The 19,391-nt window shown below is 33.6% G+C and overlaps 1 protein-coding gene across 2 annotated transcripts in view; it reads left to right on the forward strand.

The window, feature by feature from the left end:
- The window catches only part of LOC126745743 (inositol polyphosphate 1-phosphatase), a 53,220-nt gene that overhangs the window by 29,955 nt on the left and 3,874 nt on the right, over positions 1 to 19,391 (forward strand). For both annotated transcript variants that reach the window (XM_050453725.1, XM_050453724.1), the window contains one exon: positions 6,185 to 6,390. In XM_050453725.1, the coding sequence (XP_050309682.1) occupies positions 6,185 to 6,390 (206 nt within the window). The remainder of the gene's footprint in view (positions 1 to 6,184; positions 6,391 to 19,391) is intronic.

Genomic DNA, 19,391 nt, shown 5'->3' on the forward strand with positions numbered 1-19,391 from the left:
ACCACACGTCAGCGACGGTCCTCAAGGGGTGAAAGAAGATAGACAATCTCGATCACATCACGACACGCCAAGCGTGCAATCAGTTCAAATTACGACCGTCGTCGGCTGTTCTTGACAGCGTGTCGTTGACGTACTGTTTTGCTGCGTGCGACTATTGAGGTGGATAGAGCAGCAATTGTTTTATTCATTCAATTTAATTTACATTTTAATTTATTTTAACTTGCATTAATAAGCATATAACATGGCAGAGTTAGAAGAAAAATTAAAGGTCTTAAAGTAGAAGCGTGCTTCTATTAAGTCAAAACTATTTTTGAAAAATTCACTAAGTCGGTTGAAAGTTTGCAGAATGATACAGAGCTACTAGAACGGTTAAAAATAATTGAACTTGAGCAACGTTTACAGGATGCTCAACAAATAATTAGTCAGTTTGATGACGCGCAAACTGAGATTGAATGCGTTTTAGAAGATACTGATTTAGAATTAATTGAACGCGAACAGTTTAGTAACAGGTTTTATAGCATTTTAACAATAGCTAAAACAATAACAGAAAATAATTCTAGCGACGAAAATAGTGATATTGCTAGTCGTGCTTCGGGACACGGTTCTCTGTCAGATATAACTAATGCGGTGAAACTTCCTGAGATTAAGTTATCTAAATTTGAAGACTTATTTCAAAATTGGTTAGAGTTTAGGGACATTTTTCAATAATTGATTCATGAAAACAGCAGAATTAACGACATTCAAAAATTTAATTATTTGCGAGCCTCTCTTGTGGGTGCAGCAACGCAAGTAATTCAGTTCATTCCTACTAATTATGACGTAGCATGAAAGAATCTATGCGAAAGATTTAATAATACAAATTTACTTATACAGAATCACATTCATGCAATTTTTAACTGCCGAGCGGTTAATACAGAGTCAGCCCTTGAAATTAGAAATTTAAGTGATAATCATTTTTACGGTGCTAAACCAAAATATACGTGTTTTTTATGTAACGGAAACCATAACTTTTTCTATTGTGCAGAATATTTGAAGCTTTCGGTAAAAGATAGATTGTCAAAAGCAAACGAGCTTAAGTTATGTATTAACTATTTAAAATGAAACCATGCTCCTAAAGACCGCAAGTGGTCAGGTTGCAAGATATGTAGTTTAAAACACAATACGTTATTACACAGTACAAATGGGCATACTAATACCAACATCACAGTCAATCAAGAAGTTGATAATTCAAATGAGCTGGCAATTAATCATATTACAATATACTTACTTTATACTTGTACTGTTGCATCAGCTCAGAATGCACTTCTTTCTACAGCGCAGGTATATTGTTGCGATATATTCGGTAATTATATAACAGCACGTGCTCTGTTACATTGTGGTTCACAATGAAGTTTCATAACTAACGCTTTATGTGAGAAACTAAAATTACCAACTATACAAACCGATTTAACAATAATAGGTATAAGTGATAAAATTGCACACTCTACGGCAAAATGTCAGGTAAAAATTCAGTCAAAAATTAACACTTTTTCTTTTGATGTGAGTTATTTTGTCCTAAGAAAAATACCGGGCTTACCGGGAATGATCATTAATCGTAAAGCGTTAAAAATACCGCAACATTCTAAACTTGCAGATCCTGAATTCGATATTTCGGATAATATTGATTTACTACTGGGAGCCGACGTTTTTTGGAATCTCTTAACCTCCGGAAAACAAGAGCTTGGAAACCAGAGCCCTATCCTGCAAAATACTAAAATAGGATGGATAGTGTCTGGACCTTTAACGTTTGTTAAAGATTTTACGATATGTAATCTCAGTAAAAACGTTTTACTGCAAAATCAGCTAACTAAGTTTTGGGAGCTAGAGGAAATCTCAAACAAAAAACCTCTTTCGAAGGAGGAAGCCTTATGCGAAAAACATTTTATTGATACGTTAGAGTACTCAACGGACGGAAGTTTTATAGTGTCTTTACCTCTTAAGGATTCGCCAAAGAAGCTTGGAGGTACTCGTGACTTAGCAATCAAACGTTTTGTCAGTTTAGAAAGAAAGCTCTTATCCAATGAGAAGTTGCGAACATTATAGGTTGACTTTTTACAAGAGTATGAACAATTGGGTCACATGACAGAAACAGAAGATAATTTAGATAATGGTAAGCCAGAATATTATTTACCTCATCATAGAGTAATTAAAGAAACAATTAGTACAACTAAACTACGCGTAGTATTTGATGTTTCAGCGCCCTCTACAACGGGGCTATCATTGAATAGTCTACAAATGACCAGTCCAATAATTCAATCTGACTTATTATCAATCTTATTGCGCTTCAGAATGCGAGCCATTGTACTCTCAGGTAACACCAAAATTATGTAAAGGCAGGTATTAATAAATCCTAAGGAACGAAACTTGCAAAAAATAGTTTGGCGATCGAATCCAAATGAACCTATTAAAACTTACCAATTGAATACGGTGACTTACGGCACTACCGCGGGGTCATTCCTAGCAATACGCTCCTTATATCAAGTAGCAATGGAATGCGAGAATGAACATCCAAAAATTGCTAAAATTATTAAGGAAGACATGTACGTGGATGACTTACTGACGTGCGTAGATTCACAAAAAGAAGCAGAATATGTCGTTAATACCATTTACAAGGTTTTACTAAAACGTGGATTTAAATTAAGTAAATGGCAAACTGCTTTAACTTTAACACTAGAGATTCAGATATAGTAGAATTCATTGGCAAAAAAGACTATGACACAAAAATTCTAGGGCTCTAGTGGGCCTGCGAAAAAGATATACTTACCTTTAAAATTATTCCAACAAAGCAAATTGATCCAAAAGGTATAAAAAAACGAGTTGTGTTATCGAAAATAGCTACAATATTTGATCCACTAGGTTTGACGAGTCCATGCATAATATTAGCAAAGGTCTTATTACAGAAATTATGGGCGGAAAACTTAACTTGGGATCAGCCTTTACCATTTCATATTTTAACATTATGGAATCGTTTTTCTTCAAAATTAAACACGCTGGACAGACTAATGATTAAACGAAAGGTAACTTGCCAAAATCCAAATTTTATTGCTCTACATGGACTTGCAGATGCATCCGAGGCCAGTTATGGGGCCTGTATATACATTTTATCGAAAAACAATGACGGTGATTCAGAATGCAATCTGGTGTGTGCCAAGTCTAAAGTAGCTCCTCTTAAGTTTTTGACGATACCGAGATTGGAGTTATGCGGAGCATTAATTAGTTTCTTTAGCATAGCTTCTTACTAAAGTCTTAGCATCTATTGATATAAATATTAATAAGGTCTATTGCTGGTCAGATTCCGCAATCGTCTTAACATGGTTAAAGACATCTTCAAATTTGCTAAAACAATTTGTTGATAATCGCGTCGCGGAAATTCAGAAACTCACTAGTAAATTTACTTGGAATCATATAGGATCCCAGGAGAACCCAGCGGATCTTGTTTCACGCGGTTTGGAACCTAAGCAATTGATAATTTCAGATCATTTGTGGCACGGACCAAAATGGCTATTTTTAAGTGAACATAAATGGCCAATTAATATCAATTATCTTACAAACAATTTACCGGAAATGCGACAATGTATCCTTATAACAAAAACAAGAACGCCTTCATTTCCTTTTGAACGATTTTCAAACTTGACAAGAATAAAACGTGTCACAGCATATATTTTTAGGTTTGTAAATAACGCAAGAGCACCTAAACATAAACAGCAGTATTCGTATCTTTCCTTAGACGAAATAAATTATGCTTTTAACAAGTTAATCAAGAATCTTTTCCAGATGAAATACGAATTTTATCTTCTAAGCATTAGCTTCCAAAAACAAGTAATAACTCAGAATGAGCGCTATGAGCACAAACGTTTATTACATGCAGGACCACAATTATTGTTGTCACATGTGCGAGAGAATTTTTGGCCCATTGCAGGACGTAATCTTGTACGTAAAATAGTTCACCACTGCGTAAAATGCTGTAGATACAATCCTCAGTCCATTCAACCAATAATGGGAGATCTACCCGCAGCAAGAGTGCAACAAGCATTGCCTTTTATAAAAGTAGGGGTTTATTATATTATGCAGGTCCTTTCCTGGTAAAAGACCGACGTGCACGCGGATGTAAGATCTTAAAGAGTTGGGTTGCTGTATTCGTATGCTTAAGTACACGTGCTATACATTTAGAATTGGTTTTGTCACTTAGCTCTGAGGATTTTTTGCAAGCATTTACCCGATTTATTAGTAAACGTGAAGTTTTCTCAGATAACGGATCAAACTTTGTTCGGGCTAATAAAGAGCTCCAAGCCATGGGTAATTTTTTATGCATAAATAGCAATCATATTTCTGAATCTATTCAAAACTTGGGCGTAAAATGCCATTTTATCCCAGCCAATTCGCCTCATTTTGGTGGCATTTGAGAAGCGGAAGGAAAGAGCTTCAAACATCATTTTAAGAGAATAGTAGGTTCATATACATTATTTCTGTTCGATCTGCAAACTTTAGTTGCGCGCATCGAAGCAGTACTAAATTCCCAACTTCTGAGTTCCGATCCCAATGATTTATCCCCCCTAACCCCTGCACATTTCCTCATCGGAAGATCAACAATGACGATAGCAGAAACTTCCATGATGCATTTGCCGGACAACCGACTTTCCCAATATCAATTGGTGCCAAAGGTTTAGGAGCAGTTTTGGAATCGTTGGCATCGGGAATATATGTTTGGGACGTGTTTTTGAAACTCGTTAGCGGAAAGGACAACGTAAATAGAGTGGCCTCAATCAAGACTATGGATGGAATAATCAGTAGGGGCATCGTTAGACTTTGCCCACTCCTATGTTTAAAGCCCATCCTTTCAAGGCGGGGGGCATGTTGTGGCTTGCGCTACTTCTACCTACTACTATGGTCGAAGACCACACGTCAGCGACGGTCCTTAAGAGGTGAAAGAAGATGTTAGAAGATCTTCTAGAGGTGAAGAAGTGTTAATACTAATATGACTATTTTAAAAACAGTTAAAAATAGTGTCAATTAATTAATACAGTCCACTACACACGTACAATACTGGCATATTTGATTTGCGGCAATTATATGTGCAGAAATTGCTAATGAACCTACATATAGGAGACATCTCTGTTGAAAATGTACTTAATTCTTATGCAACTCGAACTCAAAATCAGAATGCATTAGTACCCCGAAGTAGAAAAACTATTGGTCAAAATCTAAATTACCTGTAGCTACGACCTAAGTGCGCGAACAAATTGTTATTATTTTTCTTTATTTTTATCTGCGTTTTATAATTATTATTATTATGTATAGGTGTAATAAGTTATCACGTACAAGTAGCAAACCATTCTTGAATGTTGTCAGGTACCAAGGCAGAATTTTGATGGTTTGAGCTGGAGTTTCGATAGGTTTTCAGAGTCATCTGGTTCCCATTGACGGGTTTTTAAGACCAAACGAATATCGTTATTAAAACATGAAACCTAATATTCCTCACTCACACTCTCCAGAATTTGAGAAAAATTTTGTACTTATGCACGACAATGTGGTCAGTTTTTAAGAAAAATTATTAGGTTCGGCAACGCCGCTTCAGTCATTTGACGGCTGGTGGTTTAGCAGTCTCCGCGTTCCGCGTTCCTTTTCTATCGCTATTCGCTTCTATCGCCGTCGGCCATCGTGTGCATAATACAATAAATACAGTCCGCTTAAAAAAAAAGTAATTGGCTTTTATTTACTTGAAAGTTAATTAAATTAGTACAAGTCTAAGAGAAAATAACTCAGTCCATAAGGGCTGAATCACAATGTACGTTCGTATGTTGGACGTGTTACTTCTTTAAATTTTCATACATTAATAATTTCCGGGTATACTACGATTAATTTTTGTGTTCTTGATAAATTTTTGTTCAGCAGTATTTCCAAAATAAACTGAAATATCTTTAATTTTAATATTTTCCAAATAAATTTCCAAATTTTAATTTCATTTTCATTCATTACCTATTTCCCCTAGACCAATTTGATGCATATATTTGGTTTTTTTATCACTTTATGTTTCTTTAAAACTTTTTGTTACTTTTAATCATTTTCTTACGCAAGCACATTTTAACTTCATATTATTAGTATTTTGTACAATGTGTCAATATAATCCTTCTTACTATTTTTATAGCTTTCAGTGCAACTGGGGAGTCAGCTATATGTCTGAAAATGGATCCTTAATAAACTTCTCATCTGTAGATTATGCAGAATTTGAAAGAAATCGAATTATTTTTGTCGGAGGAAATGAGACAAATGTAGTTAGTCTATTGCAAGAACAAGGATATAATACAGCTGTTAGTACAGGAGCTGGATATAAACTTCTTGCTGTTATTTTGGGTAATTTTTTTTTGTCAATCTACAATAATTTAAACATGTTCAAAATAATGTTCTAAGATTAAAACATTGAATGCCTAGAATAGGCATAGCTGCAAATCATAGGCAATGTGTTTAAGTTCACCATCTCTCAGAACTATGTCAAATCGATTTTCCAATTTTTTATACAATATATTTTTTTCTTAATCCACTGAATATTTTCTAATGTATTGTATTTAAGAGTTTCTAAAAAATGTACCTTTGAAAATTTTCTTTTATTTGCTAATTAATAATATATACTTTGAGACTAATCAACAAACTTTTCAGAATGAAAAAATATTCTTAACAAAAAAGTTAATGAATAAAAAAGCAACTTGGCAACATAGAATACCTCTATGTTTACAATGAAAGTATCTGATATTGCCACTTGGGTTTTTCTTTTTAGATATTTTTACAGTGTAAAGCTAGCGTTCGATCGATTTTCAGCAAGTCTAGAACGCAGCATATGTCGTTTACCAGCAACCTATTTATAGTCCGCGCGCGTTGGTATTTAATCATAATAATGCCTCTGTCTCACGGACTTCCCAAGGAATTTTATTAATTTTTTGTCCAGTTATTAAAAAAAATAACTAAATCGATTTATGTGTTAACAAAGTTAACTACAAGCAAGTTAAATTCTATCTAACTGAAAAAAAGTGGTTTACGTTTAAAGGAGGATGTCCACTGAATCGGATTGACTCGGTCGGTTCGGCACGTTCGGTCCGTTCAGTCGGTAACTAGCGCTCATACAATCGGCAGAACGAAGACACGACGACGTTTAAAAGTTGTTCGAATATTTGAGCATATAACAGTATTATGATTACGCTCCCGTTTAAGCATTTAAAAAAAAAAAAATAGAAGTTCCTCAGATTCTGAAGAGCATGTTATGATTGCAGTAGCCTGTGCTGAAGTAGAAGCAGTAGAAAAGTGAAATAGATAGCCGGCATTCGTTGCGGGACACCCTGTATAGAGTCAAATAAAATAAATTATAACATAACATTCCAACGTGCACTTAAAACTATATAATAAGCTGTCTTCTTTGTGTATTTTTGTAAAAACATGAATTATATTCAAAGCGAGAGTCGTACACCACTTAGCACCAAAACGAGAGCTTTCACACTCGCACATTTTGCCGACCAAGTTGGCGTCCTCAGATAATTAAACCTGAGTTTAAAATCTCTTGATGATGCCAACTTAATAAACATTAAATAACGAAAACACCGATTTAAGATATAATAAATGACACTTACCAGAACATCCAGTTAATTTGGATACCTCCTCCCAAGCGTTTTTTTTCCTTAAATTATCATGATAATATGTATTTTGTTTATCATACAATATTTTAAAACTGCGAACAGCTTCGACTAAAATTTCGTTTGACATATTTATCAAATCAACGGGTTTTAAAATTCTTTGAAACAGTTCCTCACTCTATGCGAAAAAATGCTAAAATAGTCACATCATCTTTGCACTGATTATATCCGGTCTAGCAACGACGGCTCTTGCCGGTCTTTTGATTGATCCTTTCGTCGAGATTAGGCGCCATCTTTTTATGATTCTGGGTCGCATCTAGGTGCTTGGACTTTTGACTTGTTCGGAAGATAGGAACCGACTGGTCGGGATAGGTTTTGCTGCATGTATTTATAAGGTCTGGGTGTGATGGTATTGGACGCGAGTCTGTGGAACAGACCACGCCCCCTCAAATTGCGAAACTTTTAGCTAGCGAGAAAAGGTCGGGCAGAGGTGTGAACGTAACCGGTCATTTACGGTGTTTTTGGTGATGGATTAGGTTTTTGACGGTTGGATTGGGTTTTGTATAGATTTATTTTTGTATGGTTATTAAGGATAGGAATTGGGATTTAAACACGTTAGGAAGGAAACGCAGGGACACTGCGAGAGACTAGACCTCGACTCCCAGCAATAGCTTGATAGCCGGGCAAACTTCTCCAGTTTTGCCATTAGGTTATCTATTTTCTTTTCTAAGATCCCATCCGGCAAGCTTAGAAGGTTCAGGAGATTTGTGTTTTTAATTGACAAATCGGGTTTTTTGGGCAGCGCCAATAGCTCGCCGGATGGTCACCGCCGCAATTGCAACACTCAGCCGGGGTTGCTCTGTTCTTTTGATATTCTGAATAGAAATGTTCGCCCTTGAACTTGTGGCAACGCGGCTTTGCGTTGCAATTACTCAGGACATGACCATATTCCTGACAGTGATGACACTGCCCAATTTGCTTTCTGTTTTTAATAGTCTGAGTCCTTAAGCGCTCAACGCGGACCCTAATCTTTAAAATGTTGTCAATTTCGAACACACTCTCCTGTTCTTTGGGGACGAGGAATCTGATGAGGTCCGTGGATCTTCATCGGCCTGGGCCGGTTTTAAACCAGCCCAGTTCCTTCGGCTCAAATCCCGTCGCCCTTAGCTCCTCCTCGACCTCTTCTAACTTAAAGTTTTGGTGAAGTCCTTTCAATATCACGTTTAGCTTCCTATCCTCCTCAAGGAAGAAGGAATGGAATTCCATTCCCTCCTCCTTGAGAAGACCTGTTAATGCTCGGTGGTCATTTGGAGTTTTGGGGAAGAGTGCTAATCCCAGTCTGTCTTTTTGCACTTTTACAATTTTTTTTTTCACAAAATAACTTGTATTTTGCGGCCCAGTTTTTTGTGTCTCTTAACACTACTTTTGGAACTTTATTTATATTTGTGATGGGTTACTTAAGGGCATGTAGAGTGGATTTTTTTTAACTTTGGAAAGGGATTTTCAGTGGAGTTTTTGGTAGGATCTGAAGCTGACGATGTTGAGGGGCCTGGCTCCCTGTTTATGGTTATCTCAGGGTAAACCGGTTCCGAGGCCGGCTCGTCTCCGTCTTGTGAAGGCGGAGACAGGCCCGCGTCTTCCCTGGTTCTTTTATTTTTGTGTTGTACTTTTTGTTTTTTATCACTAGCCAGACCCCTCTGATCTGTCAGTTTCTCTCTCAGTTTGGAGTTTTTTATGGTAAGGGTTTCATTTTGGATCAGCACCTCCCCGAGTTTACCTTTCAGGTCCGAGATCTGCCCATTGAGAGATTGATTCTCTGAGATTAACTTATTAATCTTCTGTTCAAATAGTTGTATTCTCTCAATGATCTGAGAGTTTTTAAGCTTAATCTCATTTATCTGTGAGCACTTCTCTCAATTTGCAAATCTCGCTCCCGAATTTTCTCCTCGAGTTTGCGTACTCTCTCCTCGCTTTGCCTATCTTCCGCACTCTGGGGTGGCGTTTTGCCAGCTCCCAGGTCGGGGTTTGGTGTGGTTTTGATTGTTTTGGAGGATAGTCTAGGATCACGGGATTTATATTAAGGTTTAAGGAACTTAGAGGAGTCGTCCAAAGTCTTACCCCTCTCTCTCTCTTGTCTACTTGTCATTCTCTTTCGGTCTTCACTTTTGGTGGATCTATCTGTAGAGTATCCATCGGACATGTCCATTGTTTGCTTTTCTTCTTTTTTTCGGCGATGGTTGTGCCCCTCACTGACGATGGGGGGGCGAGTCGACGTTTTTCTCCGCCGTTCCTGCTTTTGAATCTTCTCTGGTTGTTGTGCGAATTGGGTGTTCCACGCTGTGTATTTCCATGGATGAACTTTACATGACTGACGTGCACTTATGGCGACTGAGTAATAATAATGAAACAATGATAAAATAGTCACAGGCTATCGGTGCAATCGGCAAAAGTTGTCCTCCCCACAATATGAGATCGTCGCCGGAGAGAACCGAACCGACCGAACGTACCGAACCGATTCAGTGCGCGCGGCCCCATTTAAATAAATGTAAAGCAAATCCGGCCGATTGTACCGACCGTGCCGAGAGGGTCAATGCCGATTTAGTGGGCGCCGTGCTTAATAAGAAAGGCATCACGCGGTTTGAATTCCCTGCGATTCACCCTACCGAAATCGGGCCAATAGGATATACATGTCGGAAGTTGACGTATCTATTGTATAATTAAGCATTATTATTTTTTAAATTAATTAAACAACTTTTTTTAATATATGATAGTTACAAACCTCTGGAAACTAAGGTTTTGTTGTGAAAATTAATTATGAAAAATTAAACGTTGATGAAATGGAAAAAACTCCTAAAAGATTTGAATAGATATCTTTTTTCTATAATATATTATAATTATCTAAACCTATTTGAGATTGTTGCAAACTTCGGGTGTCCCCTTTCAAATGATCAAAAATACTACAGTATATACAGGAACCGTAAAAAAGTAGGTTGACATCGATGGTCGGCAGTGCATCGTTTCTAAAATACAGGGTGTTGAAGTTTCTGAAAAAAAAAACGATTTTTCTCTTTGAATAAAAACGCTTTAAGGGATTTAAATGAATTTTTTAGTGAGGCAACTTTTTGAGAAATTTTAGGTTATTTGACTTGCCCAGGGACGGACTTGCAGCACATGTACGTTAAATTTGTTTATAAAAAAGCAGGTACGCCACTGTTTAAAAAAAAACATTTTTTTATGAATATTTTGTTTATATTTAACAAAATACAGCCCTTGCATTTTTGCGCTCCAACGCACCGTTTTAGTGCAAAAAAAAATCTATATTCGGTTCTTTATTTTATTATTTTTATTTTATTAGTTTTTTTTTGTTATTTCCAGAAAATTTTAACCAGTTTTTCATAATCTACATAAAATAAATAATAATAATAATAATAATAATACCAAAGTGTGTACATATTTTTGTTATGTTTAGTGTCGGTGCATATCTACTATCGTATTTTTACGGTATGGGAATTACTTTTTTTAGGAGATCAGATCCGAAGTCAATTTTTGCAGAAGATCGAGAGACCATACTCCATTGTAAATAATGCTGTTAAGGCAATAACATGAACAAAAGAAAAATGAGTGATAAAAATCAAACAAAAGTCACTTTCATTATTATCACTAATTTAGTAGTAATTAAATTAATTAATTAGTTATTAATTAATTATCTCTAATTGTTCAAATAAAACTTGTAAAAGCCCGAGGAAATGCTTTGTTGGCACATCGATTGTACAGGCAGCGTTTTCCACATCGTGAATCGCCCGAACGAAGAATCAGGAACTTGTTTTGCCAAAAACACCGTGCACCGAGTATTACAAAGCCATAATTTTCATCCGTTGAAATTGTAAAAGGTTGGGCATCTTGTTCCTGGAGACGCACCTCGTCGTCTTGATTTCTTCCAATGGTTTCTTTGTCAAACAGAACAAAACGCTAATTTTCCAGGTTTAATCCTTACAAGTGACGAAAAAGGACTTTCGCGCGAGGAGCAATAACCACGAGTGGAGCTATCAAAACCCCAATGCTAAACACCTCAGAGAGTATCAGCAGAAATTTCACATTAGTGTTTGGGCCGGTATTCTTGGCGACAGCTTATCTACGCAACATCTATAACCAACAGAGAAGACATAGTTGCTAGAGTTGTGGTGGCTGCGGACTTTCTAAGAAACAATCCAGGAGTCTTCTCGAGTGCATCTTGAGTCAATAGGTGCAGAGAATGCGTGGAAATGCACGGAGGACCTTTTGAGCATTTAGTTTGAATTATTTTGGTTTATTGTTTAAATTATTTTTTATTGTTTAAATTGTTTTTTTTTTATTGTTTATCATTTGGTTAAATTATTTATTTTTTAGTTTAATGACATTAAACTTGTCATTGTGACAAAAAAATTTTGAAGTATCCTTGTATGGATTCTATTTTTTTGCACGAAAACAGTGCGTCCCAGCGCAAAAATGCAAGGGCTGTGGTTTGTACAAAATAAACAAAACATCCAGAAAAAAAATTTCTTCAAAAAAACATTGGCGTATCTGTTTTTTTATAAAAAATTTAACATACATGTGCCGCAACTCCGTCCCTACACAGGTCAGCTTACCTGCAATAGCTCAGAAAGTTGCCTCACCACCTTTCATTTAAAATCTGAAAATTTCATTAAAATCACTATAAGCTAAAAACGCTTACGATACAGAAAAAAAAATCGATTTTTTTGGTAAATTTCAACCCCCTGTATTTTGGAAATGGCGCACTTTCGATCATGAGTGTTCTATCACTTCTATCTCAAACTACTTCTTTATGGCTCTTGTACATACTCTAGCATTTTTGACCATTTGAAAGGGGACATCCTGTATGAACGAAAGTTTTTTGGTAAAAAATTATTGAATTGTTAGATATTAAAAAATATAAATAGTTTTAATGCCCAAAGGAAGAGTTTTCCTTATCCTTTGGGAATTTTGGAAATTTTCGTCGTATATATTTTTTATAATAATAATAATAATAATGCCGTTTATTTTTCGCAACATAATCAATACAATAGTTCAAGCAAGTAAATATATAAATTGCAAAAAAAGGAGATGAAAGCAATTAAAAATTGTTCAAAGTTCAACCCAACACAATCAAACACAAAACAATACTAATAATAATATTAAATCGCACAAGTAAAACATTTAAAAAATATCGAGAGAATTTAAAAAATTTTTATTAGAATATCTATATTTATTATTACAGACAAAGATCTAATTAAAAAGGAAAATAAAATAAAATAACGAAAATAATTAAACAACATGTAACTCAGCTGCACCGCACCTACTCATAAGTTAAATTCACGAAACATCCGCTGTTTTAACATCTTTTTAAATATTAAAGGTTTTAGTACTTTTAATGAATGAGGAATTAAGTTATACTGCTTATAAGAGAATTTAAAAATAGAGGTGTTCTATGTGGTGGTGGAGATATAAGACTCCTAAATCTTAGGTTTAAGCTGTGAACATTGGTTCTATATTTTATATAATTGGTCAAGTATGGTGAATTGGTATTAAAAATAATATTGTGAAAAAATTCCAATAAGAGAATTTTATGTCTAACCTGCATATTTAACCCTTTGGCATCATGCAGCTTATGTGACACAAGATCGTATTTTCTTCTGCCATAAATAAATGTCAAAAAACTTTTTTGTACTTTCTTAATTCTATTTGTATCTGTCTTTGTCAGAGATAGTCCGTATAAATGTCGCAATTTATTGTTGAACAGCCCATATACTAAAGAATCTGCTAATTTTATTTAGCAGACTTTTTTTGGCCGACCGTTGATAAATGACAATGCGGATAAAGCATTTTTAAGGAAATATATGCCCTTTGTATATAATGTCCTATTTGCTTCCTAAAAAAAGTTCTGTATTAATTCTGAGGCCAAGATTTTTTGCGCAATTAATAAATTGTAAGACCGCCCCCCTTTAAGTAAAAGTGTATCCCACTTTTACATTTAGATCTAACATCAATCGATCCCTACATTTACCGAAAACCACTGCCGAAGGTTTAAGTGTATTGACAAAGATAATTATACTAACGAAGTTTAGTTTTTTCTAGTTTACTATTATTTTCTTCGGTATTGATTAGAAATTCATGGTGTGCTAAAAACTGTCAATTCTTTTAAATCTTTTTTAATTAAAGCTTGTGCCATCAGCCAAGTACTTGTGACGAAACCTAAGTGTCGTAAGCATACAAATGTGATGTCATATTTTTCATACACGACATAAAGTTGCAAGTATATATTATGGATAAAAGTGGCCCCAGGCCAACCTACACTAGTTTCCACATACTGCTTAATTCGATCCTTAAAATAATTTTTGTTAAACGTTATAACGTCATTCAAAAAACCTACATAATGTAAAATGACAAACAACAATTCGTGGCAAATCGTGTCGAATGCTTTGAAATAATCCAAACGCACCAAAACTGACAAATAACTAGAATCTATTGATTTTACAATGTCAACAAAATGCGTCTTTACACAACTATATTTAGTTCGATATCCTGAATGATTATTAGGTAAAATATTATTTGTTTGTTCGTAGTAGAAACTTCGTATTTCATTATTCATAATCTTTTCCAAGAGTTTTGAGAGACAAAACAAAATACTAGTCGGTCTTAACTCATTAAAACTTGTAACATTTTTATTTTTAGGAAGAGGTGTAATGCGTGCAATTTTCCATTCATCTAGAAATACTCCCTCTAAAGAGACACGAATTTATTATATTAGTAAAAAATGGTAGAATTCTGAGGCAATACAATAACAATATTTCTATATTTAACAAATCCGTACCCGATGCCAATGATTGAATATTTTACAGCTGTGTTCTCCCCTTCTCTATACTAACCGTCTGAAATATAAATTTGTTATTTATATTTTGTTTTGAAAATGTTTACGATAATTCTCCAATAGTAAAGCTTATTTTTTATTTTGAGAAAATTGCAAGAATTATTTATTTATATCTGGAGGTTTATTCAAGTTATCAGGAAGATGTATTATTATTTTTGGATATTATATGTAGGTTTCTTAATTTCTTAAAAGAACTCTATTTGGAACTACTTTCTGTCGAAATACATTCCAAATATCTCTTTTTTTCATTTTTAACCGCTATATTAGTTTGGTTGCGTAATTGCTTTTAACATCTAACACTTCAACAATTTTTTACCAAAAAAACGTTCGTTTTTAGAAGTTTCAGAACCATCTCAAATCCGTTTGGATATTTATTATGTATTAAAGAAAAGTTTTATTCGAATCCTTGGGAGTCTTTCTCATTTCTTTAACATTCGACTACTTAATTAATTTTCACAAAAAAAAAAATTAGTTTGTAGAGGTTCGTAAGCACCATAAATTTATTTACTTATTTATTGTTAATATTTGAACAAAAAATCAATAAAGTTTGTTGGGATTTTTAGGAGATACGGGCATTATATCAATTAAATAACAGCGAGCGCGGACTATAAATAAGTTGCTAAAACGACATATGCCGCGTTCTTAATTTAATTGCTAGATATCGACCAGAGACTAGCTTCACACACATAATTTTCAATACGTAATTGCGGCGTTTACTAGTTCGAATAAACAAAATGATTGCCAAAATATTCCAGTATACTTAAAAATACAATTTTTAATTTTTTTCTAAAAAAATTACATCCCAGGGCATCACGGTTGATATTCCATAACGTACTCAGGGCATCCCAGGAAAGTCCAATGTTACCAAACCATCCGTCCCCACGACAAGTATGTTCCCAAACCGTTCCCGCCAGTGGTGTACTGCTCTTCCTGATTTTTGGCGTAATATTGATTCTCTTGTTTTAATTAAAAGAATCCTACCTAGTTGCTTTTTAAATTATATTATCTTACAAAAAAAAACGATATATGTAGTTTTAACATTTTATTAAAGCTTTTATTTTTAACATTTCATTAAAACTGCGTTATAACTTATTATTATAATCTTCATTATGACATAATAATAAGGTATGACGCAGTTTTAGTGAAATGTTAAAACTAAAGGTTTTAATAAAATGTTAAAACTACATATATTGTTTTTTTTTTGTAAGATATTATAATTTATTTAAATTGAGTTATAGATAGTTATAGATTATATAAATTTAAATTGGGCCTTCAGTCTTTCCGCGCTTCTTTTTGAAGCTCTGAATTGCTCCCTCTGTTGGTTTCCTATCACAATGCCTGGCCTTTTCTGCAGACTCTGAAATGATTAAGTTAATTAACGTAATTTAAATTAAAATCTCAATATTTTAATAACCTAATTTAAAAAACTTATTTATAAACATTTTTGTGATTAACTTCAAATTAGTTCTCTATAATTCTAAATATTTTTTAGGCATAGATAGATAGAAGTTTTCTACCATGTTAAGTCCTGGTATGTTTTCTCAATAGGAGCTTTTAACCGGAAATCATCATAAGATCTTAAATTTGGGTTGTCAGTTTCAGGAAAGCAAATTCTGTTAACTTTATAATCTCCCTCAGATTTACATTTAGTACAAAAAGAATAACCAGAGTGTCCCTTAATATTTGTTATGAAAGATTTAGCTGGTGCATCACATATAATTGAGTTAAGTTTACCGGAATATGTTTTATTGTTAATCTTAATAATTAATATTAATAATATCTTAATATTAATAATATTAATTTTGTCTAAAATAAAGAAATTCAAGAACTAATTTGCATTAGTGGGCTTTTCGTATCAATGGTAGATCCCTATCATGTCAACATTTAAATTATTGTTTTTTAATTTACAAAGAATTGGGTAAACTTGGCTATTACTACTTTTCGACAAAGGCAAGCCATCAATATTTATATCTATTTCTACAACACCATCACTTCTTAAAGAAAAAGGCTCCTTTGAAATTAAATTTTTCAAACAATTATCAACCCCAAAGTGATGATAATTCCCAGGAGAAAAAGTTACATTTTCAACATCCCTGCAAGTTCTTAGAAGAGTTCTTAAATCTTTTGGTAATTCTGGGCAAATATTAGTAAGATATTTTAGTAGATCATTAACGGCAATATGTGAAATTTGGTGCCTTAAGGTCCAGCTTACCAAAAACTGCTGTATATTGGTGTCCTTCCAGTCTCATTACTATGCAAATCATTTTGTTTGTTTAAATAATACGAACTAACCCTCATGTGTAATGTGTTGTTCCTCTGTCTCCATATTTATTGATTTATTAAAACATGATTTTGTAGGAAGTAAATTATTAGGTACATTTAACAATCCCCGAGTAATATTATACTCAGAGCCCCTAATACCATGACCCATACCAATCATGAGTCCGCCTGCTTCTTTTAGCACGCATATAATATTTATATTTATTTTAAAGAAGTCATTTCAGCTCCAGAACAATGGCTTGATTAAAGATGATATTTATTTAAAAAATTTAGATCATATTTATTTATTACGTTTTTCTTATGGTTATTATTGTAAAAAAATGTAGTGGTGGTACCTGCTATATACTTATAATTAAACTAGAGGTTGAGGGATGAAGCTTTAGGAATAGGTGGATATAATGGGAGTATTATATCTACTGTATATGATCTGCATCTATTTACATTAGACTCCTTTGGAAGATGTTCCTATCACTAGCAAATGATATTGGAAAACACTTATTTCTTTAGAACATTGGTTACCAAGTGTGTGCAATGTTCTAGCTTAGTCGACAAAATACTTTTATATGTTTTTTTTGCGGGATGTAACTATTGTATAACAAAAATAAGCCACAAAAAACGCAAGACGCAGATCGAGATAAAATTAGATTTAATTTTACAAAAAACAAATATAGCACGCAGGAACACCCAAAACAAACCATCATCGATTAAAAACGATTATGTCAATCAAAATGGCAAATGACAAAATAAGAATAATGGCCGCCGAAAGATTTTCATTGTTGCCCGCGAACTTCAAAATAATATGGATTAGTTAAAAGATCTATATATTTTTGTTTTGAGTGTTTAGGTATATAACATTCATCTAGCAGAACTTGAAAGCTTTAATGACATACTAAAATAAACAAAAATTATTCTAAATATTTTTTTGAACAAGTATTTATATTTATTGCATATTAGCCTAGGTGTATGTATATACATATATATATTTATTAAATGACGTCCTTAATTTTTCCGATTTAATACCGCAACGAAAGGTTCATTATAGGATAAAAAAAAGGAGGTCCTAGGGACGACATGTGCTATCTAGGAATATGATAACCTATTTAAGGATAACACCTAACTAGCCTGTGAAAAGAACGATTTGAATTTCCTTTTTGCCATTATACAGGGTGTCCCAGAAAAGATTGTCAAGGAGTGGCGCAGAGGTACAGCATCCCTCGGGAATCCGAATCACTCCGTGTATATGATTCTTTTTTTAATGAAAATTTTTTTTAAATTTATTGGACTTTTTTCCCTCTTGTTTTTTAAAGCAATTTATTTTTATTTTTGAGCGCATGATTTTGATTGGTGGATTTAGTCGTTTTTTTGTTAGTTAGGCCCAAGTTTTAACTAAATATTTAAATAAAAAATCAGGCATTATTTACCATGATTATAGAAAATTAGCTAAGAAGGTGAAAATACTGACAAATCACAACAAAATCATAACTCCTAAACAAAACAAAAAAGATACGGTGTGATTCGAATTCCCCGAGGAGTGCTCTACCTCTGCGCCACCCCTTGACACTCTTTTCTGGGACACCCTGTATATAAACCCCTTTAGACTTCTTTAATATTTTTCAGCAAAAAGGAAGTTTTTTTAATTTTATTATTAATTAAAAAAACGCACTAAAATCACTCAAAACTTCCTTTCAATACTAATCCTATATAAAAAATACAGCATCCAAATGTAAACTACAAGCGCAGTTGCCAAATACCTTTATCGAGAGAATATTTCAGGTCAAAATTTACAGCGTTGCCGTTCTGTGTCAAAATTTGGCAATTTAAAGAATCCAGATTAAAACTATTAATTATTATTAGTGATTAGTATAAATGTAGTACAAAATAGTTTTGATAATTTTACTCTTTCTTTTTCTTTATAATAAAGAATGCAATTCAGTTTCTCGCTAATTAAAATATTATTTATTATATTATTTTCATATGTGAAATTAAGTAATCTCTAGCAACAGGGAATACTAAGCACGTTTATTACCAAAATATCCCCTGTGTATATGCTGTGCTCAATCTAAGACAGCCAATTGTTTATTCTAGTGTATTTAATGTTCTAAGGTTCTAAGTAATTTTATAGATTGTTACATGATTGCAGCTGATTTCTTATTATAGTTCAAACTTTTTATTTGTTAAGTATATATAAGCAAAGCATAATGAATTAAAAAACAAATCCTAGTTACATATCAGCTACTAATACTCACAGTCGCCAGCCTACTGTTGCAGTGAGATTTATAGTAGTCTAATTCTTTAAATTTAATCGATTTTTTATGAAAAGCTTAACAAACCTGTATTTCGTCGCATTACTGTGAAAAGTGCATAAGTCCAAAATGAGTAATTTTAAAGGAGAAGCAAAAAACTGTATTTTCGGGGTTATATTTTAAAAAAGATGCAATTTTTTTAATGAAATTTATTTATTTATTTTAAAAATAGTTAACATTTTGATTTTTAATGTTTTTTTGGAAACCACCATGTAGTAAGGGACTTATGCATTTTTCATACTCTAA

Source organism: Anthonomus grandis, chromosome 16, assembly GCF_022605725.1.
Source record: "Anthonomus grandis grandis chromosome 16, icAntGran1.3, whole genome shotgun sequence".
Taxonomy (NCBI): domain Eukaryota; kingdom Metazoa; phylum Arthropoda; class Insecta; order Coleoptera; family Curculionidae; genus Anthonomus; species Anthonomus grandis.